Source organism: Periplaneta americana, chromosome 6, assembly GCF_040183065.1.
Source record: "Periplaneta americana isolate PAMFEO1 chromosome 6, P.americana_PAMFEO1_priV1, whole genome shotgun sequence".
Lineage (NCBI taxonomy): Eukaryota > Metazoa > Arthropoda > Insecta > Blattodea > Blattidae > Periplaneta > Periplaneta americana.
Window position 1 is genome coordinate 118,432,650 of NC_091122.1, and position 25,510 is coordinate 118,458,159.

General features: G+C 34.7%; 1 protein-coding gene across 8 annotated transcripts in view; it reads left to right on the forward strand.

Annotated features, from left to right (window-relative positions):
- The window catches only part of ACC (acetyl-CoA carboxylase), a 230,243-nt gene that overhangs the window by 174,178 nt on the left and 30,555 nt on the right, over positions 1–25,510 (forward strand). For 7 of the 8 annotated variants that reach the window (XM_069828828.1, XM_069828829.1, XM_069828826.1 and 4 more), the window contains 13 exons: positions 154–323; positions 2,108–2,196; positions 2,278–2,427; positions 4,584–4,787; positions 6,518–6,636; positions 9,585–9,873; positions 14,196–14,353; positions 15,191–15,371; positions 17,130–17,366; positions 19,299–19,502; positions 21,461–21,662; positions 23,150–23,250; positions 25,118–25,387. In XM_069828828.1, coding sequence (XP_069684929.1) covers positions 154–323; positions 2,108–2,196; positions 2,278–2,427; positions 4,584–4,787; positions 6,518–6,636; positions 9,585–9,873; positions 14,196–14,353; positions 15,191–15,371; positions 17,130–17,366; positions 19,299–19,502; positions 21,461–21,662; positions 23,150–23,250; positions 25,118–25,387 — 2,374 coding nt within the window. The remainder of the gene's footprint in view (positions 1–153; positions 324–2,107; positions 2,197–2,277; positions 2,428–4,583; positions 4,788–6,517; positions 6,637–9,584; positions 9,874–14,195; positions 14,354–15,190; positions 15,372–17,129; positions 17,367–19,298; positions 19,503–21,460; positions 21,663–23,149; positions 23,251–25,117; positions 25,388–25,510) is intronic. The other variant, XM_069828827.1, reaches the window with a different exon arrangement.

Genomic DNA, 25,510 nt, shown 5'->3' on the forward strand with positions numbered 1-25,510 from the left:
CTGGCATAATAAAATCGGTTTGAAGTCCATTGTATGTAAATTATTAGTGACAACTGAGCTTCAGAATTGCTCATTTTATGTCATATTAGCATACCAACTCTTGTATTGGTCTTGTTTTAGTGCATAAGCATTAACTATTTGATAATTATTTAGCCATGCTGCCACACTTCAGAAGAGAGCAGATCGAGATGTGTTCTTTATGACAACACAAGGCATCGTGCAGCTGGTGCAGCGATATCGTAATGGAATCCGTGGTCGAATGAAGTCTGCAGTACATGAACTTCTGAGACAATATTATGCAGTAGAGAGCCAGTTTCAACAAGGTGCGCAACACCACATTTTCTTTAGCAGCAGTTTATCACTATCATGTATTCATTTCTCTTTGTCAGCCTAATGTAGTCCCAAATGATCATGGACTATGGACTTTCTAGACATCCATAGTTAATATGTGGGCAATTGGATAGTAGATAATTTTCTTTCTTATTTTCCATATGTTGGCATAGAGTGCAGTTGAGATATTCATTATATTAGTCTAAATAGTTATGTTTAGTATGTAATTTTAATTATATTTAAGTTTATTTTTGGGGAAACCTCTGCCATTGCTTTCCCTTAGATATATTTTAAGAATGAAAACATGTAAATTTCCATAGAAATCATTTGATTACGAATGCATACGGGAGAGAAAAGTGGGACATCCAAGAAAATGCTCACATGAAATAGGAATTATTGTAACCAGAACAGACCTCTGGTCTAATTTATGTTGATAATGATTCATAGGAGGAAAGAGAACCGTTTCCTGGGGGCAAAGCAAAATCATAGAATCCTCATGTAACAGGGTTATGGGGGACATCATTTACCTCCTCCCCCGTTATAGCTTGACCATGGTACAGTATATCGGAATATGATCATTTAATAAAGGTATTTTCGGAGGGCATGTTTCTTACATCCATATCTGCAATGTTTCAAACCGAGTTGTATAGGGCTTGAACTGTAGGTCTACTACAAATTATAATAGGGCATAACTTAAAATAATCTCCCTCTTTTTCTCTCTCGTACAGAAACATGTGCATACATCAATAAAACTACGTAACAGTGCTAACAGAAACTTTTTTTATATGAAGCTAGCTTACCTTCCTGAAAATATTATATGAAATGTAAATTCTAATTATTTTATTTATTCTCATCTTTAAGTTTACACATTATACCGGGATCACTTTTCTTTTTTGTACATTGTTGTGCAGTATATTATTGATACATCTCCAAGCGGCGGCCTGTACACCTGCAGACTTCTAACACATGAGTACAGGCTGTTACAAAATAAAAATTACAGTGCTTCCATTCCTCAAATGAGGAAGTTCAGAAATTTAAAATAAATGTTATAGTCCAGACACATGATATGAAGACATTAATTCGTCAATTTAAGCACAGAAACTTAATCATAGACAAAAGCAAAAAAGACCTTTTGATTTCAATATTTTCTAATGTTAATAGACAAAAAAGGTTAGACAAGTTTGGGAGGGCAGTGCCCCCCCCCCCATGTCCCCCCATAACTCCGCCTATGATGATAACGAATATTGTTTTCCTTTAGATTCTGTGTTGTAATAGTTTCGTGAACCTGGTTTGTTATGGTTTTGATGTTCTAGAACTAGATAATTTTGCATACTACTGAAAAGATATAGTGGTCATAAACAATGAACTGTGATTAATTTCAAAGGAAAAATTGTTTTGGGGCCAGGCATCGAACCTGGGACTTCTGGCTGAGCGCGCAAATGCTCTACCGACTGAGCTACCCAGGAACTCTACCAGACCCCGGTCCAATTATTCTCTCTTTACCCACATACCTCAAGTGGATTGACAAAATGTCAGAGACCCAACTTTGAATGCACACTTTCTGTGTGGCTTAAATTTGTGGTTTTCTGTTAACGAACAGTAACGTGTAATTATACAAATAATAATTTAGTCTGATACAGTTCCTGGGTAGTTCAGTTGATATAGCTTTGACGTGCTCAGCCAAAGATCCCGGGTTTGATGCCCGGCCCCGGAACAATTTTTCCCTTGAAATTATTCAAGCCAGATTTGTATAATAAACTGATGTTTATGATTACAGGCAGCTATGACAAATGCGTGACAGCCATAAGAGATAGAAACAAGGATGACATGGCAGCTGTCACAGGAACAATATTTTCACATGCTCAGGTATAGGTAATTGATATAACCAGTCTGAATGTGGTAGTTGTTGTTGCAGAAGAGTGATAGCAGCTTATCTGTTGTGCACAGGTGGCGAAGAAGAATATGCTAGTGACTATGTTGATTGATCACTTGTGGTCCAATGAACCAGGCCTCACAGATGAGCTTGCCACAACTCTCAACGAACTCACGTCACTCAACAGAAGCGAACATTCTAGAGTTGCCCTTCGAGCCCGCCAGGTAAATGCCTCCTTTCTGTCAAAGCCAATGTTTTGGACTGAGAGAATAGATACTTTAGTATTTCTATTTTAATTCAAGATTTGCACCATGTTGTAAAAGCATTCTCGAGCTATGTTTATTATATGCTCCATCAGGAAAACAGGAACTGTGTTGGATTTAAAATAGAGAATAACGAATAACTCTTGGTAACAGATCTAGCAGACAGGTCCCTCTTTTCATGGTTTCTCTGATGATAGAGCTGATATGTAGCTCCGAAACTTTGTATGTTTCTGAATCTGTGACATTGCAAAAACTGGACACTGTTCAGTACTGAAGAATAGCTCTGCTAATAGATACAACATTTAACATCTCCTCTTCTTGCACTCCATGATGAAGAAAATTTTTAGGGTCAGAATGTTGTATTAGATGTTTGTGTCTATGACTCGGTATAATAATGGAAAATCTCACACAGTATTAGACACTGTGAAAGTCTTACATACTGGTATGTTATTCTTTCATAGCGAAGTGCATCAACCTCAGTTAAAAACGTAGTAACCATAGGTTACAAAACCACAGTTAAAATATAATTTCGATCACATTGGTTACTTATATTTTGTTAGCTAACTCATCATTTAACTAGGGTAACGTCTGTGATGGTACACTGTTTCTACAAAGTGACTAAAAGAAGATAATCAAAAACCTCTGCAAAAATGATAGTCGTACTTATTCCATTTTATACATGGGAGGAACGGTCAAAGAAAGAAAGCAACTACCAGATATTAGTGAATGTCGGGACAATAGATAGGGCTTTTAAGAAGATGATAGAAGAAAGTGACAAAATGAAGGGCAGTTTAGAAAGGGCGGTGGAATTAGTAGAGGCACATTTCTTCCTAAATAACATTAATGTAATAACTTTAATATAACAATATTAATTAATAAATGTTATAATATTGTTGCTGTTTTTACTGCATATTTTTTAACATTCGTTGCTTATTTGAACAAATTTAAATACATAAATACATCCATATTTTCCAACTTTTTTAGTGCATAAATATCCACAGTCTAGTTAAAACCATCCATGACTTAAACTTAAAAAATGGCGTTAGAATAGAATTATAGTGGATTAAACCCGCCCTGAGCATTTCATTCTCACAGTGCTCTCAGTCAAATTCTTGGAGTGTAGATTTCAATGTTGGATACATAGGTTGAAATCTTATTGAATTGAAGTAGAATTACAAAGATGGTATTGGCGGAGGTTTTCATGAAACACTCGCTTCTGCCATCATATCGTCATTAATAATTACTATAATTATCATCATCATAATCATCATCTCTGTCTTTGAAACGAGCAAAGTGATTTATATATATTTGGTATAGCATGATTCAGGGATTTTGGTCCTTGCAAAAAAGTAAATAGATAGACTAAGAGCAAGTTACTCATCACTAGTGGCAGGCTGGGTTGCACAGGTCAGGCCGAACAGTCATAACACACAATACTTTCTTCTTATCACGTTGCTGTACACTCCGTCTTAAAACACAATATTCTTTCACATGTCTCGTCACTAACCACTACGTCTGTTGACTAAACATTGTCATGATGACTTACATTTTCTTGACATGAGTATTCCTCTGCTACGAGCATAGATATTATTTTCATTCTTTCTCTTTCCTCTTCTCCTTCTATGCACGTTTGTGATTAAATGTCTTCTTATGACGCAACACACAGCTCGCTCACTAGCCAAACAACCAAGGACAGGGGCCAATAACATTGAATCGAGCTGTACATTGCTTCTAAATGGAGATGTTTTAATCGTGATGATATCAATTACCTGTCACTTAAAGAAGAAAATGCAAGGCCTCACTGGCCCAATTGTGGATCCACCTCTTTCACATAAAAAATCTCGAAACTTATATACAATCCTTTCTGGTGGTACTCTGCCCTGGATTTATGTAACCAAATAAGTAATAAATAACTTTCGATGTTTAAATTATATTCATAAATTGCGTGCCAAACATCTCTTTTTCATAATCCATAAAGCATTGTATCATTGAGTTTCATCCTACTCATGTGTTGGCTAAATGTTCAGTGTCCTCATCAAGTCCATCGTTGACAGGAGTCTTAAGAATATAAATACTTGCTTTGGCTCAATTTATAATATATAACTGTTTGTTCACAGGTGCTAATAGCAGCACACCAGCCAGCTTATGAACTTCGTCACAATCAGATGGAATCGATCTTCCTCTCTGCTGTAGACATGTATGGGCATGATTTCCACCCAGAGAATTTGCAGAAACTCATCATGTCGGAGACATCTATTTTCGACATTTTACATGACTTCTTCTATCATTCCAATAAAGCTGTGTGTAACGCATCACTTGAGGTTGGTAATGGGAATCTTTAGATGTATTGTGTGTATGTGGAAACAGATCTTCAGTCTGTATGTTTGTTTATACGAAACAACTCGGCTCTCATTGGCTGTACTTTTAAAAAACTTAAAGTTTTGTATGCAAATTCAGCTTTGGCTAAATTGTTAATTCTGTGGTGTTTGGGTAAAGGGAGATAAGTCATAAAAATGAGTTCGGAGATAAATGAAAATTAAACTTGGAACCCTTATTACAAATAATTTTCTACATAAATAAAACACATCAACTGCTAGTATTCTTTGATTTTTGCACACCCACTTGTATAATTTAACTTGTGTGTTCATCTGGGGAACAAAATTCCACCTGGACAAAAAAATGACTTATACCCCTTTACCCGAACACCACAGAATTTAGATTATTTATTAATCATTAACAATATATTGAATAAATTCATGTTATAAGTTTTAGTGTAATTTGTTACGTAAAAGCAGTATGGTAGCAGATTTTCTCGTTCTACTATAACATAGTTCTAGTAAGCTTATATTAAATTAATTTTCATCATTTTACTAGCTATCTCAAATCTCAAATTAATTATAATTGATTGAATTAAATTAGCTCATAAATTAAGTTACTACTTTACCTTATAGGTTTATCTAAATTTAAATAAATATGTAGTCTACTAGTCGTTAACTTAACTGAAGAATATTGCTGGAGAACCTTTTAAGTGTAGTGTAAATATTCGTAATTTAAACATGTATTGTATTGATTAAGGCTGGTTGAGTGGAAGAGAAGGCCTTATGGCCTTAACTCTGCCAGCGAAAATAAAACATTATTATTATTATTATTATTATTATTATTATTATTATTATTATTATTATCATTCCGCAAGATCATCATCACCTCTTTATCGTTTTATTTTGGGAAATGCCTGATCTTGCAACTTGTACTGTAACATATTACTGTATTTGATAACTAGATTAATATACCTGACTAATTTCATGATTTGAACACTGAATTTCATGCCAGATAAGTGTAATTCAAATCTTGGTGAATTTAAATGGAATCTGTAATGGAACAAACGATGTTGAGCAAGTTTGCACTGCAGTCATTCTATCAACTGTCTACATTACCTCATCAGGAAGTGCCTGATTTTATCAGCCAGTACTGTAACATATCCCCAGCACATGAGACTTCATATCTGACCAGCTCGAAAATATCAGATTGTAATAAATTGTACTGTTACAGTTCATTCATAAGTCCTCAGTGGTGTAATGACTGTCATATTTGTAACTAGCCCCTAACATCACATGTAACCCAACAGAGAGCGATGAATTTTTAAGATGAAGTTCTGTTGCAGCATTCTTAAGTTCAGGAAAGAAAGCAATCGGTCCCATATATGTGAAAGACCTATTTGTCCATGAATAAAGTAAAATTCAGTGTTCTGGTCCTTCATTATTTCTCAGTTATTGGTAGCAGTTATTACAATTACAACTATTGTGGAAGCCTCTGGTAGAAAAAAATGAGAACATATAAATACAAAATATCACTTGTCCACAGGCTTCTTTGTATGATGATACTCCTCAATGCCCATATACAAAATGCACAAGTTGGAAATGGATATCAAATTAAGTTGAGGCCAGTGAAGGAACACCTGTGATTTAGTTCTTAAGTTGTTCACATTAGAAATCAACCATCCATCTTTTATCTTAAATTAACTCACACCATTAAATTTATGTTAATGTTTCAGGTATACGTGAGACGAGCATACATATCCTATGAACTAACATGTCTCCAGCTACTCGAACTTTCTGGAGAAATTAGTGTTATACATTTCCAGTTCCTCCTGCCTTCTTCACATCCAAACAGGTATTAATTCTATTCTTCCTTGTATTGTATTATAACCATTTGATAAAATATATGATAGATTTAGAATTGAACAAGCTAAGAAGATACGTAGTCTTGTAATGAATTAAAAATGTATACTACCAGAATCCACTCAATATTCTCCACTACAAATTTTCTGCATATGACGAGAACCAATAGCAGTTCACTGTGGCGTTGTAATATTGCAGTCATGTGTGTGAGTGTTTGTGTGTGTGTTTTTTTCCTGTTCCTGTGATAGTCAGTCAATCACACTGTAATTTTTATGATTGAGAAGTCAGTGTCTAAAGAAAGCATAGAAAAAAATTTAAAATCAAAATCTTCTTCGAAAAGATTTGTGTGGAGTGTGGCATTATATGGGGCCGAAACCTGGACATTACATTGAAGTGAAGAGAAATGACTAGACGTATTTGAAGTGTGGATATGGAGAAGAATGGAGCGTGTGAAATGTACAGACAGAATAAGAAATGAAGCAGTTTTGGAAAGAGTGGGTGAAGAAAGAATGACGCTGAAACTGATCAGGAAGAAAATAGGAATTGGTTGGGTCACTGGCTGAGAAGAAACTGCCTACGGAAAGATGCACTGGAAGTAATGGTGAATGAGAGAAAAGTTCGTGGTAGAAGAAGATATCAGATGATAGACGACATTAAGATATGTGAATCATATGCAGAGACTAAGAGGAAGGCAGAAAATATGAAAATTTGGAGAAAACTGCGTTTGCAATGAAAAATCTGCCCTTAGACAGAAAACTATGAATGAATTTTGAAAGGAGAGAGAAAAAAATAGTAATTTCGAAGTGATCTGTTCAAAATAGATGGTAGGCAGCAAACTTTCGGAGTGGAGTGTAAACCGCAGAACTCTCCAGACTGTTGTCCTGACAATGTCTAGTTCATTACTGATGCGGCGAGTTGACGCGTCTGGACTGCGTTCATTCCGTTGCTGAATAAGTTGAACATTATTTGCAGAAGTCTGTGGTCTGCCTGAACTCTTTTCATCAAGAACACTTCCTGTTCTTTTGAATTTGTTCACTAACATCCGAATATTGGCCCTAGTAGGTGCTGGTGTGTAAAATTTTCGTTCAAACTCCTGACGCACTTCTTCATAGCTTAATAATGGCAATCGCGCGAAAACAACTGTTATTCGTTGTTCAATAGTAAACATACTTTTTTATTAATCTGAAACAAAAAGAAAATATTCCCGATTTAATGGAAATGGATCGAGACTTTTGGACCACCTGTATTGTGACTGCTCGTTTATTACATAATGCCAATTTTGCAAGTAGACCCATACCATTCTCACCAACAAAACGCAGAAGCACACTTTCTTCATCAATAATAGTTCCAAATACGTAATCTCCAATCAACACAAGAACAAAAAAATTGACAAATTGACTGAACTAACAACAACTAGTCATCTTTCTGATAATAAGCTTAAAGCCTGTTTCAGCCAAAAGTTAGGCAACAAAATTTTGTGTATGAATCAATAAAACGAATCGTCAAAAGAAAGATCAATCAAACATATCAATTCCAAATTAAAAACAATAATGGAAATGCTAAGACGTTTGAGATGGGCAGGGCATGTAGCACGTATGGGCGAATCCATGCATATAGAGTGTTAGTTGGGAGACCGGAGGGAAAAAGACCTTTAGGGAGGCCGAGACGTAGATGGGAGGATAATATTAAAATGGATTTGAGGGACGTGGGATATGATGATAGAGACTGGATTAATCTTGCACAGGATAGGGACCGATGGCGGGCTTATGTGAGGGTGGCAATAAACCTTCAGGTTCCTTAAAAGCCATTTGTATGTAAGTAAGTAATGGAAATGCTAAGTGGAATAAACTGATAATTAAAAGTAAAATGATTCCAGACTTCCCACGCAAATCATCTGTAGTAATGTTCAGACTTGTTATTAGTCACGATTTCCTAGGCAAACACATGCATAAAATCGGAGTATTTGCATCGCTAAATTGCCTTTTGTGTTCAAATTCAGAGCATTAGATTCATAATTATCAGGCAGTGCATTTTCGTTCCCAAATGTATAGCTGATCCAGTAATTTCTTCTGGTAGCTACATCTATTACGTCAAGTGGATGCATAAGCAAAGTCGAATTGGAAGCAGGTACACATGGGGTCATTAAATAATAATGTTGTAATGTATTATAAATATGCCCCTGTAACGTCATATGACGTAGAAAGAACATTCTCTTAGTTTAAACAAATTTTATGTGATGTTCGTAAAAGATTTGCATTTCATAACCTCAGAATATATGTTTTCGTTCACTGCAACGGGATAGGTTTTGATAAACGAATTATTTGTATATATTGTGTAAAATATAAATATTGATGATTTGTATATTGCTTTTTGTTATTATTATTTTGTCCCTGTAACATTATGTGACGTAGGAAGAACATTTTCTTAGTGTAAACAAATTTTTACTGGCAGTTGCAGTAAAAGATATGAATTTCATAATCTCAGAATATATATATTTTTGTACACCATAACGGAGTTGATTTTGTTAAATGAAATAATTGAATATATTATATGTAGAGTATTTATAGTTAATGTGTATCATGTTTACTATTCTGTTCTATAATATATATTGTATACTATTATATACGCTTGCAATTCGACCTTGCTTACTCATGCACGTGATGTAATAGATGTAGCTACCAGAAGAAATTACTCAATCTGCTGTACGTTTGGGAATGAAAATGCGCTGCCTGAATTAATTATATAAATGCAATTGGCTGAATGTCAAATAAATTGGCTGTTGAAAATAAGAAGATTAAACATGAATGAATAAAAAATGAATTAATAGATAAAATGTTGAATTTGTATTATTAATTTCATGTAATAGTGATATTTATAGGTATATCAGCTTTAAATTTACTTATATTTTACTAGATTAAACATAAAACCCTTGTATTATAGAATACCACATAACAAGAGGAGAGCAGAGATGACTGAACCTCCTGAGGTCCCTCTCTCGCTCAGCAACTGCCAGCGCACTGGATGTATGGCTGCATTTGAGTCATTTGCACAGTTTGAGCAATATGCAGACGAGATGTTGGACCTACTGGAGGATCTGGCATCGCCTGCTGTTGTGTCACCCAAAGTGCTGGAAGCTGTGGAGAGTGGCAGTGAGTCTCGGCTCAGCACCAGCATCAACATCAGCATGTCTGTGGGAGATGGCAGGGCAATCCCGGATGAAGTGCAGAAGGTAAGCTCAGATACTCGTACATGGTAATTCTTGTTTCAATATCCTTCTTCAACTACGAAGGTTATTCAGAAAATTAGAAATGATGATGAGGTGATAAGATTCAGATGATTGTAAGTGAGATGAAAGTAATCTAAGAAACTCTTCCCCAGTTCCCTTTGATAGAAGATGACTGACTGAGCTGAGTTGCGCTACTCGAGCACTGGCAGATCATATAAGATTTGTGAAAGAAAAAAGACTCTGAAGAAAATTTTCACCTAGTACTTCGTGTTTTTTCTGTAAAATTCTTTCCACAGTCCTTTCATTACTAATAAACAGGGAACGGATTTATATGGACTAAAAATATATGAAATATGTAAATATATATGTAGTTATTTTTACCAAAATATGGAATTAAATATGGATTTTTACCAAAATATGGAATTAAATATGGACTTAAAATTATAAAAAAATGACTATGTACGTTAAATATTGGTACATTTTAATCAAACTAAACAAAAAATATAATGGACGTACCTTATCTTCCAATGTAGTTTCAACAAAACACAATTTTTATTGTCTGTTACCATAACAATAGGTTACAAACATTTCTTTCAAGTGCTGAAAAGTGAATCTTCTTCTATTGTCTCTGAGGATAGATTTATACTGACTAAAAGAGCGTTCGACGTCACAAGAAGTAACTGGTACATAATTCAATTTCACAATGTCTGCTGGGGATAAGTCCAAGTTAATCTTCACTGTTGATTCACCACTCATCACAGCAACAACCTTTTGTAGTTCTTCATATCCAGGGTTTTTTGAAAGTACAGTGTCCACCTTAGCTCTTACTGCATCTGCAACTTTACCTCTACCACGATTCAGTTGTTCCACAGTACTATTTATAATTTCAAAACTTTCAGATAGTGAAAGGTGCCTATTTTGGAGACTTTTGAGCGTTTTTATGATGCATGAAAATGTATGCTGAATGTGAGCTAAGTCATTCTTCACACTTATGTCACAGGTAACTGTTTTCGCAGTATCAATTGAGACTGCATCTTCAGAGTCCAATGCAAGGAGAACATTGTTAATAGAGTCTATATGTTCGGCATAATATTCAACTGCTTCTAGCCATGTACCCCATCTAGTTAAAATTGGCTTTGGTGGCAATGGAATTTCAGGGTACATTTCTTTCAACACGTTAACTCTACTGGGAGCTTTGAGAAATACTTTTTTCACTGATGAAATCAACAAATCTACTTTAGGGAAATTGTCTCTGACCACTTCTGCCACACGATGAAATGCATGCGCCACACAAGTAAAATGAGTCAATTTAGGATATACAACAGATAATGCTTGTCCAGCTTTGACCATATAAGGGGCAGCATCGCTAATAAAGAATAACACATTATCGTACATAATACCCTTTGGCCACAGGATACCCATAGCTTCGTTGAACAGTTTAACTATAGTTTTGTTATTGCACTTTTCTAGAACATCACAATGTAAAAGAATTCGTTCAGAATATTGTTCACTTAACAAACCGATAACTACATTACCAACAAGTCTACCTTCTTTGTCGGGAGTCTCATCAATGGAAACCCAAATTGAACTATCTTTAATTTCATCTCTTATCTTCTGTATTGTCTCATCGTAGATGGATGGAGCATACGTCTTCCTAAGTGTTGACTCATCTGGGATTGTATGTTGAGTATATTTTTCAAGGAATTCCCTGAAGACCTTATTCTTTAGTTTGTAGAGAGGAATATCAGCAGAGATGAGAGAACGGCACAGGTCGATGTTAAACTCAGATCTTACATTCGATGTTGTTGGTTGTGTTAAAAACAATTGTCTCTGCTTGGAATTTAGTTGTTTGTTGGCCTGATGTTTACTAGTTGTAATGTGTTGTTGCACCAGGAACTTTTGTGTAGATGATACTGCACACTGACACAAATTACAAAATAATATTTTATTGTCAGTTGATAAACCATCTTCTTTAAATTCTGAAATGTAACTTGTTAGTTTTGATTTTAAATTGACTGAATGACGTACTTTTGGCATATTTACCGTCTTTATAGTATGATTTACAAAACTGAACCTATGTGTACTCTGACTGGCATTTAACTGTTGAGCTGCACAACTGAAGTCTGTTAAAAATTTTAAATTAAATTAATACAGTTTTGTAACTTACTTTCCCATTGTTGATAGGACTGCTAATTTTCAAATAACTCTGATGTTAAAGGGATTACTGAACATGTGTTTAAATCTCTATTGTTGAAATGTATTTTTAAAAGTTAATGGAATTTTGTTTTGTTTTATTGTTAAACCTAATATAATATGGACTGTTTTATATGAAATATGGAAAATATATGGAAATTAACGAAAATATGTACTAAACTCTAAAATATGGAAAAATATGGAAAATAAAAGTAGGATTTTTCAACCCTACACATTGTGAAACATAAAGATAATGCAAAATATAAATTATATTAGCTTTATAAGTAAATATGTATTTACATATAAATCCTTTCCCTGCTAATAAAATTACTGAATTCTCTCTTTCGGGTTTTTCTGTAAAACTCTTTCCACAGTTCTTTTATTACTAGTTACTGAATTACTGAGTGAGCATTCCTCATGGGACTCTCATGGGAAGTCCATGGTTTGATTACTGGACCGACCAACCTGACTGTGGTTTTTCCGTGGTTTTCCACAGTTTCTTAGGCAAATGCTGGGTTGAAATTTTCATTGCCATGAGCCATTTCCCTTCTCTTCCTGTATAGAAAAAGAATTTAGATATCTTATCATTCACTTTCTTCAGCTCATTCCATAGACATATTCAGGTCAAGATGCATGTCTTCATCCACTTATAGGAAGCGGCATCCTTTCCATAACTGTTCCTGAGTTCCCAATCTTTTGCAATATTTCCGCCAGGATTCATTCCTTAAAAGCACTTCCAAAGGTGCTTCAACACCTTGGAAGGGACATTGGAATGGATCCTGTGCTGCTTGGTCACCTTGGCGGTATGAACTTAGAACAATGGGGTAAGATGCCCCCATTAGGTTAGCGGCTGAAGGGTCACATGAGACTGGTGGGCTGGTACACCCTCATCCTCATTCATCCCATAAAAATTCGGGGTGCACAATAGGCCTCAGTATGGCCGACGTGTAAAGAGTCGTCCTAACCCATCCCTAGCCACCGTGAACTAACCTAACCTATTGAATTAATATTTAATGTTTTATTTCCAAAACAACATATACCTCATAGCAACAACTTTGAGCACAGAGCAGTTGTTGAAAGTGGTGACCACCTGTCTCAATACATGCATAACAATGACGCATGAAATTTTGTAAGCAATAATAATAAATAATATCACCATGAAAACGTTAGGCAGTTGTTTGTTATGAAAATTAATGCAGGTAACAGAAACTTCTCTCACATACACTTTCAAGATCTCGTGGCATCTGAAATATCCATTTCCGACCACTGGTTCCTTATGTCAAAATGCTCAGTTTAGAGTCCTCTTATCATCTGTATAATTTTGACCCTGAAGGTTGGAGACACTCTGTATTACATTCAGAATTGTGGCTCACCTTACGTTTCTTCTCCACTTCACGTAGTAAAATTGCTTTTACTATGTGTGGTCATAGTAGAAATTGCTGTGTATGATAATAATGTAAATTTATGTATATATGTGTGTGTGTGTGTGTGCGTGCGCGTGCGCGCGTGCGCGTGCGCGTGCGCGTGCGCGCGTGGAGGTTAATATTTTTCCTGCTCATCTTTATTACGTAAATTAGATAACACTATTTGAAATATTTATAATCTTTAGGGACATAGATACACGACTTGCAAACAGAAGTTTTAATTATTCAGAAATATTATTTATGCAATCGTACATTAAAACACGCATGTTATGACGCTATAAATTGTGCACAATTGGTCTGATTCTAGCACTGGTGCCACAAAAGGTTACCTAGCAACTAGTATTTCATGACGTCATCATCGCCTTCACAACACAATTTTATACAACGTACCTGTAAGAAAAAGCTTCAAAACAACAACAAAATAACATTATCTTAGAAACGGTTACGTAGCAACCTTGCAATATATTACGTCATATCCAGTACTTGTGTCTCTACTACGTCATAACATTACATTTTGTAAATTTATAATAGTTCTTTTACATATTTTAATGATAGAATACCAGAAAACATTGTATGTAACACGTGTATAATCTTCATTATATACACTCGTGAAAATTAGCACATGAGCACACTTATGCCATAATTACCAAAATTATACTAGTTACATAAATTACTATTTTAACATGATTGATGTCCTTTGTTGTACAGCAAACCGAGCCCATCCATATCTTGAGTGTGGGTATCAAGGACAAGGGTGATACAGACGACTCTACACTAAGCCGAACGTTTGGTGACTTCTGCAGTAATCATCGAGAAGAGCTTATAAAGAGAGGAATTAGAAGGATTACATTTGTTATACTTGTGAGGTAAGAAATTACGTTTGGAAGAGAAAATAAATTATGAGTAGTCTTCATTTAACAGATAAATTAGCATTGCGGTACTATTTCTGCATTCTCTTTTATGTAATATTATCTGTTGTACTTAGAGTACGATGACAATATTAATAATAATTATGGCCACGAATGTAGCTCAGTTGGCAAAGGCGCTTGCCTGCTGATCTGGAGTTGTGCTTGGGCGCGGGTTCGATTCCCACTTGGGCTGATTACCTGGTTGGGTTTTTTCCGGGTTTTCCCCAACTGTAAGGCGAATGTCAGATAATCTATTTATAATACTCGGCCTCATCTCGCCTATCACCAAATCCATCGATGCTAAGTAACCCCCCAGTTGATACAGCGTCATTAAATAACCAAGTAAAAAAAATAATAATAATAATAATAATGAGACAGCGACAATGAAGGAGAAGTATATTTTCTTTGTAGGAACAGAAATATATTCACAGAGATCTTATGAACACTTGTTGATTATTCTCTGAACAATGACGGAAAAGAAAACCTAAGGATAAAATTTAATGAAAATATCTGGCTATATGCGGATTTAGAGATATTTTCTGTTCATAATTTTCTGATTTGTCTGAGATTGTAAAGAATACCCTTGGACATAAAATTATGATTTATTAATTTTTATTTCTGTCGTTTTATTTATATAAATTTAATGTTCTTTTTTCAGCGATATAACTTTACTTTGCTTTAAAAAATTCTACTGACGCTCTTCTATTGCGAATACCAAAAATGAAGGAAATGTTTTCATAGGTATCATTACTCTGAATATTTAATAGTATGCAATTTCAATGTTTTTCATTTCAGACGTCAGTTTCCCAAATTCTTCACTTACCGCAGCAGAGACAACTTCACAGAGGACCGAATATACCGGCATCTAGAACCAGCCATGGCATTCCAGCTGGAGCTCAACAGAATGCGCACATACGACCTTGAAGCCCTGCCCACCTCAAACCAAAAGATGCATCTCTATCTGGGCAAAGCAAAGGTAATTTTATGTGTTATATTAGAAGATTTGTAAAACATCATTTGAAACAAGAAATTTTTATTGAAAATAAACATACAACTCCTGGGTTCCAACTCTAGGGCATAACTCTAATCGCTTATCTACATATATAGACTCTTAATTATGTGTTCCTCATATCAACTCACTTTTCGTAAATAAATGAACACAATCATGAATGGACGACATCTTCAAACTGATGCAATCAACAAAATCCTACTAACACAATTCTTCTTCTTCTTCTTCTTCTTCTTCTTCTTCTTCTTCTTCTTCTTCTTCTTCTTCTTCTTCTTCTTCTTCTTCTAATGGCATGCTGGTCTTAAAGTTTAGCTAGTGCCTCCTTAACGATGACAGTCCATTCCTCTCTATTTTCTGCCTTCTTCCTCCATATTCTAACTCCCATCCTTCGCAGGTCCTCCTCCAGACAGTCCAACCACCTTAACCTCGGCCTTTCTCTGTATCTTCTCCCTCTTGGATTTCCATCAAAAATCTTTTTGATCGTTCGACCACCATCCATTCTGATCATATGTCCAGCCCATTCTATTCTTTTAACTTTTATCTGTGTTACTATATTAGGTATCTTATACAAATGATTTATTTCATTATTTGTCCTTATTCTCCATCCATCTTTATCTTTTATTGGTCTATAAATTTTCCCCAGTATCTTCCTTTCCCATCTTTCCAACTGGAATTTTATTTCTTCCGTCATAACCCAGGCCTCACATCCATATAAACTATAGGTTTTATTGCTGTGTTGTAGATCTGTAATTTGGTTTGTTTCGACAGGTACCATGTTTTTATTACTTTTGCCAAAGCAAAGAAACATCTATTACCTGCTGCAATTCTCTCTTTTATATCTTTGCTACAGTCGTTATCATAGGTGACCAATGACCCTAAATACGGTACTTAAATGCTTCCACTTCCTTATAATTTACAGCATTTATTGATATTTCATTATTCAAGGTACTAGCCCTTGTTTTGGAGGTGTTTATATACATCGTTTTATTCACATTTACCTCTAAACTTAATTTTTTTGTTACATTCTCCATTTGTTCATTGGCCTCTTCCAGTACTGATAAGGACCGAGCTATCGTTACTAGATCATCTGCATATGCCAGATATTATAAAAATCTATTCTTGATGCTTCCCCCTGTATTAATCTTTATACTGTATTTCTTACTAACTTTTCCAAGGCCAAGTTAAATAATAAAGTTGACAGGGCACTCTCCTGTCTCAATCCACTCTTGACTAAACAATTAACAATCGCAAAGTACTACTGCTGAGATGCGGAATAGAAAGTGTAACAAATTCATTATCTAAAACATTAGAAAATTATACCATATTACAAATGAAAATTAGTAGAAGTACTTTCATAATGCCATAACCGGAAATTTTGCCTTTTGCTATGTCATATTACGTCACATTAGTTTACAGTGTGTAGGACAGAGTGATCGTTACTGGAGGAACAGCCTACTTTTATATTTTTACTATAGCTTTTACACTTGTGTTTATTGTGAATAATAAGCAATTTATTTTCGCCCTCTCTTCTTTTGAGTTTAAACACATTTTAAAAGTTCATTATGTTATGTAGTAATTTTAATTTATTGAACATTTGCAATGGTAATATTGGACTGTTGCAAATTATTGTCCTTCTCTTGTGTTTAAGTACGTTCTACATAAGTCACTTTAGGAAATATCCAGTGCCAATACTGTTGAGAGTGAGCTTTGGATGTTGGCTTACAGGTTGCAAAAGGCCAGGAGGTGACAGACTACCGATTCTTCATAAGGTCTATTATCCGTCACTCTGACCTCATCACGAAGGAGGCCTCATTCGAATATCTGCAGAACGAGGGTGAACGTGTGCTTCTTGAAGCCATGGACGAATTGGAGGTCGCATTCTCACACCCACAGGCGAAACGCACTGACTGCAACCACATTTTCCTCAACTTTGTACCTACTGTGATTATGGATCCTGCCAAGGTAATAATCAAACAACATTTAACATACTTTAGAAATCTTGGTCGCCATTTCATCATCATCATCATCATCATCATCATCATCATCACCATCACCATCACCATCACCATCACCATCACCATGTTACATAGTGGTGTAGTGGCTACTTTGTGTATGGATCTTAGTACTTGCGGTTGAAATCTGATTTAAAGTGCAGTGACGGAGGATGTTTGAAAGCTTCATCTGGAAGGAATTTTATGCCTCATCATGATCAATCAGTGTCTTAAGTAAACAACGGCTATTGTGTTGTCAATTCATACTTTCAAGAGAAGTTTGCTGTAGTGATTAACCATTAGTGATGTCCTTCGGTATCTAGAAAGTGAGAACTATATAAAAATCCTGTAGGTGACATCTTGGTATCACAAATGCTGTGACTAATCTTGGACTCACATGTGTCATCTGTTATTAGTGACCATACACACATAATCAAGAAACAACAAGAACTACCATCATCGAGCCACCAGCATAACTTAGTCAGCTGAGGTGTTTGCCTGTCGATCCAGAGTTGCACTCAGGTGTAGGTTCGATTCCTATGTGGGCTGATTACCTGGTTGGGTTTTTTCCGAGGTTTTCCCCAACCGTAAGGCGAATGTCATATGATCTATGGCGAATCCTTGGCCTCATCTCGACAAATACCATCTCACTATCATCAATTCCATCAACGCTAAATAACCCAGTAGTTGATACAGAGTCGTTAAATAACCAAGTAAAAACAAATTACCATCGTCATCACCACATTAAGTCGTCATCAGCACTATCATAATAATTTTCATTATCATTATCATTAATAATCCAATTTTAGAGTGTGTGGCTTGTGTTCTGTACTTTAAGGAATCACAGGCATTTTGTTTTTTATCGTTCATTGCCAAGTTTTGTCTTATGATTCATAATTTAAAATTTTTTTGAAGTCCATTGTCTTCTATTGTAGGACTATGGTGATTTTCTTTCAAGTATGTATTAATTCTTTTTCAGTCAGATTAAAAGTATTTAGTTCATTTATGCTTGAATTTCTTTTCTTGCCAAGAAGAATCTATATCTAATGATCTAAGGAAGTTTGTCTTTGCTGCTTCACTTTTCCTTTGGCATATCTATGTATCATCAAATTTTCACTCTATATGTTATCATTGGCACTGCCAATGTATTATAAAATTTGAACTGATAAATTTTCAACAGTACTTATCTCGGTAGAGGTTTTGATTTATCTAGAGAAAATAAAAACTCAAGTGGGATTTAATTGACTATTACACGATTAGAAGAAATAAAGTAATCTAATACAATAAAATATTAATTGACTTACTAAAATTCTATTTCACTAATGTTAGCTTCATCAAAACTTTTTAACAGAGCTGCCATTTTCATTTGACTGTCTATGCGGTAAACAAATAACGATCGCAAAGCATGTTTTATAGTATCGTAAAGAATTTGCAGTTTGAAATGTTGGCAAACAAATGCTAAGGAAGTGATAAAAACAAAAGAAAGTATATAAAAATTACAAGAAATAAAGTACTCTAATACAATAAAATAGATATTAATTGACTTACTAAAATTCTATTTCACTAATGTTACCTTCACCAAAGTTGACTATCTATGTGGGAAACAAATGACGATCGCACAGCATGTTTTATAGTACCATAAAGAATTTGCAGTTTGAAATGTCGACAAACAAACAAATGCTAGGGAAGTGATAAAATTGTGCGATAAGCAGCCATGATTGGTTGAAAGAAGTCCTTTCATACCGTTTTATTGGTCAAAAGTAGTATAGTCAATATAATTTTTTAATTTCGTCCCTGTAAGTATGCAATTTAATTAGAGAAACATGAAATATGTAAATGTTTTGAGAGGAGTTAAAGCAAGAAATGACTTTATACGGGATGTAAATTTTTCATTGTCTGACAGATTGAAGAGAGTGTGACGAGTATGGTAATGCGGTATGGTCCTCGCTTGTGGAAGCTAAGGGTGCTGCAAGCTGAGCTCAAAATGACGATACGACAGTCTCCCAACAGCAAGACTTCCATTGTCAGACTATGTTTGGCTAATGATAGTGGTTACTCCTTAGATATCTGTTTGTACAAAGAAGTCACTGATCCAAAGACTGGAGTGGTAAGTGCTAATATTATTTATTATATTCCTCACAATCTATACCTCGTGAGATTTGTTTTCACTTAAATCTAAACACCACTCAGTAGTTTAAAATCGTGGTTTTCCAAAAAAACAAACTAATATCGAATGGAAAGATTACTAAACAAAAACAAGAAGCGTGCTTACAAAGATAATAGTTTATCATAGCCATAGTTACTATTAAATATTTGGAAAGAGAATAATATTGTCATTAAATCTCTTACAGACATTCCATAATTTGCCCATGAAGTTGAGAAACAAACAAACTTTTAGCACTCAACTTTCACCAACCTGCATGAGGTGCTACAAGTAAATCACTCTATGATTACTTTTAATCAAACTTCATTTTTGAGAATTTCGTTTCACATTAATTGTAATCAAGAAATTCAGTGAGAAAAGCGTCATATCAATGTTTTGTGCAGTTTTGTGATGCAGGCTTCAAATCTTATTTTATTGAAGCATCTCAATTATTTCATGTCCATACTTGGTTGAATTGACTTGTGTATCTTCAGTTTAGACAAAATTCATCCAGTAGTTAGAAGAAAGATTCTATATGGACGGATAGAAAGATGGGTGGGATGCTGAAAATTGTACAGAAAAACTTCTTTTATACTTTTTTTTTTTCGCCTTTTTTTCCCGAAGTTCTGGCAAAATTCCTGTACTTAATTTATTTCGTTATACTTTTTCATTTGTACGTTTTTTGTACTTAAATGATCACATTCTGAATTCCAGGGAATACAAAACGTCATTTATACATTCTAAATAACTTTTTTCGAAATTAGGTTTGCTGTGTAAGAACGCGAAAATACAGTACCTACATGTTCATTATTAAGATGCAGCCCATTTAGAAATTCGTGGGAATTCTAAGCTATCCATGCTTGCATCCTACAATTTTGTGCCCTTTAATGACGTTGTTGTTACTTTAGAAACAGTGAAATGTTTTGTAATACAATATGATGTAAGTGAACAAATTATGAGACATTCATCACAATTCGAGTGCATGATTTATACCTTAGGAGCAAGCAGTAAAAAATAACTGACTTTTGTTTTTGTAAAATAATCACGTATTATGCAAATCCAGATTACTTACTTACTTACATCCAGATTTGCATAATATATTCGTTACTGGAGGTACGTTAACAGAAAGCCACAATTTAAGCCACACAGAATTGTGTGCACTCAAAGTTGGGTTCTGGCATCTTAAGCCCATTTTAGTTGTGTGGATATAAGGGGAAAATTGTGATGGTGTCGTGTATAGTTCCTGGGGTAGCTCAGTCAGGAGAGCATTTGTGCGCTAAGCGAAGGGTCCTGGGATCGATACCTGGCCCCAGAACAATTTTTCCTTGAAATTATTCATAATCACGTATGTTATGAAACGAAAATCACATGGTAAGAACAAGGTAAATCAGTTTCGTGAAATGTTATGAATTGGAGTTTGAAATGTATCAGCCAGTTTTGGCTCTAAGCGACTAAGATCTTTTACAAACAATCTTACATTCTTCAAGAATATGTGTTATAAATTTGAATACTGTATTAAGACGGCTTAAATTGTGAAATTCTGAATTTTTCTTGTGAAAATTTACTAAATTAACTTTACTTAATCTCTCCATATAGTCTCAAAATGCTATTTCATATGTTATTAAATGTAATTTCAGTTATACGTTTTTGTCTCTTACTATGCATTTTTTCTTCAGACCCCATAAAAACTCATAAATGACGTTCTACTATATTTCCATAAACCTCTCCAAACCAAATTTTTTGCAGCATCATAATACTTGCTCTATAAAAAGAAAATTTCTCTCGTTTCGCTTTTAAATGTTTATTGAGATTTGTTTCGCCAGTAGAAATAGTTTCAAGCACTGAATTATATTACACCATAATTAAATAAGTATTGAAGTTATTTGTAAGACGACATGATATAATTGAATTGAATGTTTCAGATCAAGTTTGAAGCATATGGAAGTAAACAGGGTCCTATGCACGGCCTCCCCATATCCACTCCTTATGTTACCAAAGACTACTTGCAGCAAAAGAGGTTCCAGGCACAGAGCGTGGGCACCACCTATGTATATGACATACCTGACATGTTCCGTCAGATGTTGGAGAAGCTCTGGAAGGAGTTCATTGAAGAACGGCCTTCAGGTAAGTGCTGACTAGTACCTACTTTACCTATATTTTCTAACTGTTCTGAAATGTGTAGGTACCATTTTTTTTTTGGAATAAAAATGATTTGTATTACTTCCAAATCCTCGGAAATTTAATTAGGGCATTTTATGTAATTTGTAGAAATTGTTTCGTTAGAATGTACTAATGTTGGCCACTTTGATTTAGTAGTTATCATATTTGTACCTGAGCTCGTAATATGCTGATTCAGTCAGGGCTGAGAATGATTGATTTTGATTGAAAAAATTCTGAGTGTTTCTTCTACTGTATAAGACAGTAAATGTGTTGGTCCTATTTGTTGGATTTACTGTATATAAATATAAAAGATAATTTTCTCCACTGATAGAAGATAAATATTTCAAGCCCAATTACTGTACTTCGATCTCTCTCTTAAAAAACATTTGTCACTACTAATAACGATTGTTGGGCCCTTTGATAGTAAGAGTAGGAACATGTCTAAGACTGTTCTCTTTGGCCCGCTCTTTTTTCAATGATGTCCGTGGGATGCAAAAATTGAAAATAGACACTGTATCATTTAAGTCAAGAATAGTTTAAAAGAGTCTGTGACTTTGTTGTCATATGCTCAGCACTGCTGGACCAGAAATATATATATATATATAGCTTTTTGTTATTTTCGATTGTATTCAGACAACAACAATTGTTGTTATATTGTTGTTGTTGTTGTTGTTGTTGTTGTTGTTGTTGTTGTTGTTGTTGTTGTTATTATTATTATTATTATTATTATTATTATTATTATTATTATTATTATTATTATTATTATTATTATTGCTACTACTGCTGTTGTACTGTGAGCTGCAGAAAATTATTGTGTGGGCTACAATAATTGATCTATGGGCCACAGTTCCTCATTCCTGATTTTGCCTATTATCTAGGACTTTTCAAACAAAACAGAACACTTCCAAAACTATTTTACTCCATAAGTACTTCATGCATGAACATGTAATACGCATCAACCAATCAGATTATTGAAATAACGTTGATAAAATATTAATTTGCTATTGACTTTGATTACATGTTCGTTTCTAACCTAAGTACAGAGATATACATATTTGAAAATATGGCCATGACTGTATGGCCAAGCATCTGCATAGAATTGGAATATATCAGTCTCCTAACTGTCCATTGTGCAACTCAAATCAAGAAATGGATTCAGAACATCTCAAAATCTGTGCGTCAGTGGCTAACCATGACAATATCTTTGAAAAATATTGGAATGCAAGAGGTCAAATGACTTTATTGTCAAATTCCTGGCATTAGAAAACAACAACAACATATTTGAAAATATTTTTTTTTATTGATTATTCCACGTTATCAAAATAGGAAAGGTTCCATCCATTTCACTTGAAAATTGCATTTTGCCTCTCATCGTAATAAGCAAATTAAGTATTGTAATACATTGATACATCATTCACTGTTTGCTATGATAGACTTCCTATTTGTTGCATAACAAGTGGTGATGCCTCCAAAAGTTCTGGACAGCATAGAACTGGTGCTAGAGGGCGACGACCATCTTGTGGAGCAGAAACGGCTTCCAGGAGAAAATAATGTAAGTAACAACAGAACAAATTATTTGATGCTGAAAATGAAGAAATTAGAGAATTGTTAACAAATTTATAGTCAGGTAACTGAATTTCTCTGTTTTTCATTGTGTTTACGTTTTGGGGGGATGGTTATTTGTGCGCACTCGCATGTGTATGGGTTTATGAGTGCGCGGTTTTTTTTTTATGGACAACTGGGTTATTGCACTTTTATTCTTTCTTTTCACATCTAATAATTATTCTTCCTGCTTCACCACTTTCTGCCAAAGTAGAGACAAATGGCTCTGGATTATGTTCCAGGCACTACCTGTTGTGTGGACTGTGTGATGTGATTCCTTCTCAGGAAGTTTTTATAGATAATTGTAGGTGTGACAGTTGCATGAGAAATGACATTGTGGCAACTCCACATGTGGAAATAAATGGTCATAAAAGGAATTTCTTTCATTGCCAATAGACAAAGAAGAAGGTAGAGAGTCATAGAAGAACTATTCCCCTCCATCTCTTCAGCTAGACTAGCTTCAGTATAGAGTATTTGTAACGATTCCATTTACAAAGCACTTAAATATCCAAAAACTAAATCGCTATGGATACTTCTTATTGTGAAGTATTTTGCTTTACTCCTTACTTTTAGTATCAGTTTTTTAATATTGAACAGTTTTGGTCAAGTGATAACATGTTTGCCATTAGATGCGCGATTCACGAGTTTATGCCCAACTGAGGATGATAAAAGTCCGATAAAAATCCTTCCTTTGGGAGAAAAGTAAATCCAGGCATCACATGTTGTAGACTTATAGCAAAATCTAGTATATAGCCTACAGTCACGAAGCTCAATACGTAGTAAATATGCATCTAGATAGTTGCTAACCACAAGGATCGCTAATATTGACTCATTACAGACAATGCGAAATAGTACCGGCACAGTCTATTGTTCCTAGCACTCTCACAACTCAAGCTTCGTGACTATATGTACTAGACTGTGCTTATAGCATGACAAAAACTAATTTCTAATTAAGACGGCTCCAGACAGAATTTTTCAGTCATTTATCTTCTACATTAAAATTCATCTTTGCTATTTGTTTTCACCTATCATCGTGGATAATTCATTCCATCTTCCTTCACCTTATACAGTAGAACCCCAATTTTAGGCGACCTCCATTCAACGTTTTTCCGTAATTAATGTTACATTTTCATGGTGTCAGTAATTATAACATATGATTAATGTTTTTTTTTTTATTTTTTTTTTTTTATTTTTTTTATTTTAGCGTTCTTGTCTTTGCTGTGAAACCCGCATTTTACATTAAAATTTACTCTTAATGATTTTTTTTAATGTCGGTTAATACAAATAAATATAAATGCTTTTCAATTCAACACGTAAAATACAATTTTTTTTTAATAGTTTAATGACTTGGCAATGCTTCTGCCTCGCTGCCACGTGGTCCCCACTCCCTCACTGCACCTTCACAAACACGTGTGCCTCGCAAAAAGGAAAACACTTTCTCTTGTGGAAAAAGTTGATTTAATTCACGAAATGAACGCAAAAGTATCCAAGATAGTGAGAAGAAGATTAGATTGGTACCCATTAACGTTTTCTACTTTTTTTTGTTCATAATCTATTTGTTGTAGCTTTTTTGCAAATAAATTTACTGAATTTTTTCGAAAGTATTAAAAATGTTGAAACAAAAATAGCAAACCCCTATTTAATGTCAACCCCCATTTATGGTTAATTTTGTGTGTCCTCTAAAAACGTTAAATAGGGGTTCTACTGTAAATGGTGTTCATCAAGCCCTGTTAAAGAGAAGATATTTGAAACCAACCACCTAACCAAAACAGTTAATTTTGTATACGAATTTAGATTTAATTTCATGTGATTTTCAGGTGGGCATGATTGCATGGCGTCTCACACTACACACCCCTGAATATCCATCTGGTCGTGAAATTATTGTGATAGCCAATGACATCACGTACCTGATTGGTTCCTTTGGTCCACGAGAGGACCTTGTGTTCTGCTTGGCATCAGAGCTTGCAAGGAAATTGAAGATCCCCAGAATATATATTGCTGCAAACAGTGGAGCAAGAATTGGTCTAGCAGAGGAAATCAAACAGCTGTTCAGGATTGCGTGGGAAGATCCTGAGGAGCCTGACAAGGTATTGTCTTAGTTTTAAATGCTAAAAGTATATATTTTTTTTTTAGGTTGGATTTATTTAAACAATCACTTCGCCATCTTAAATATTGTTCGAAATGCATTATGATCAGATATGTCTACATTG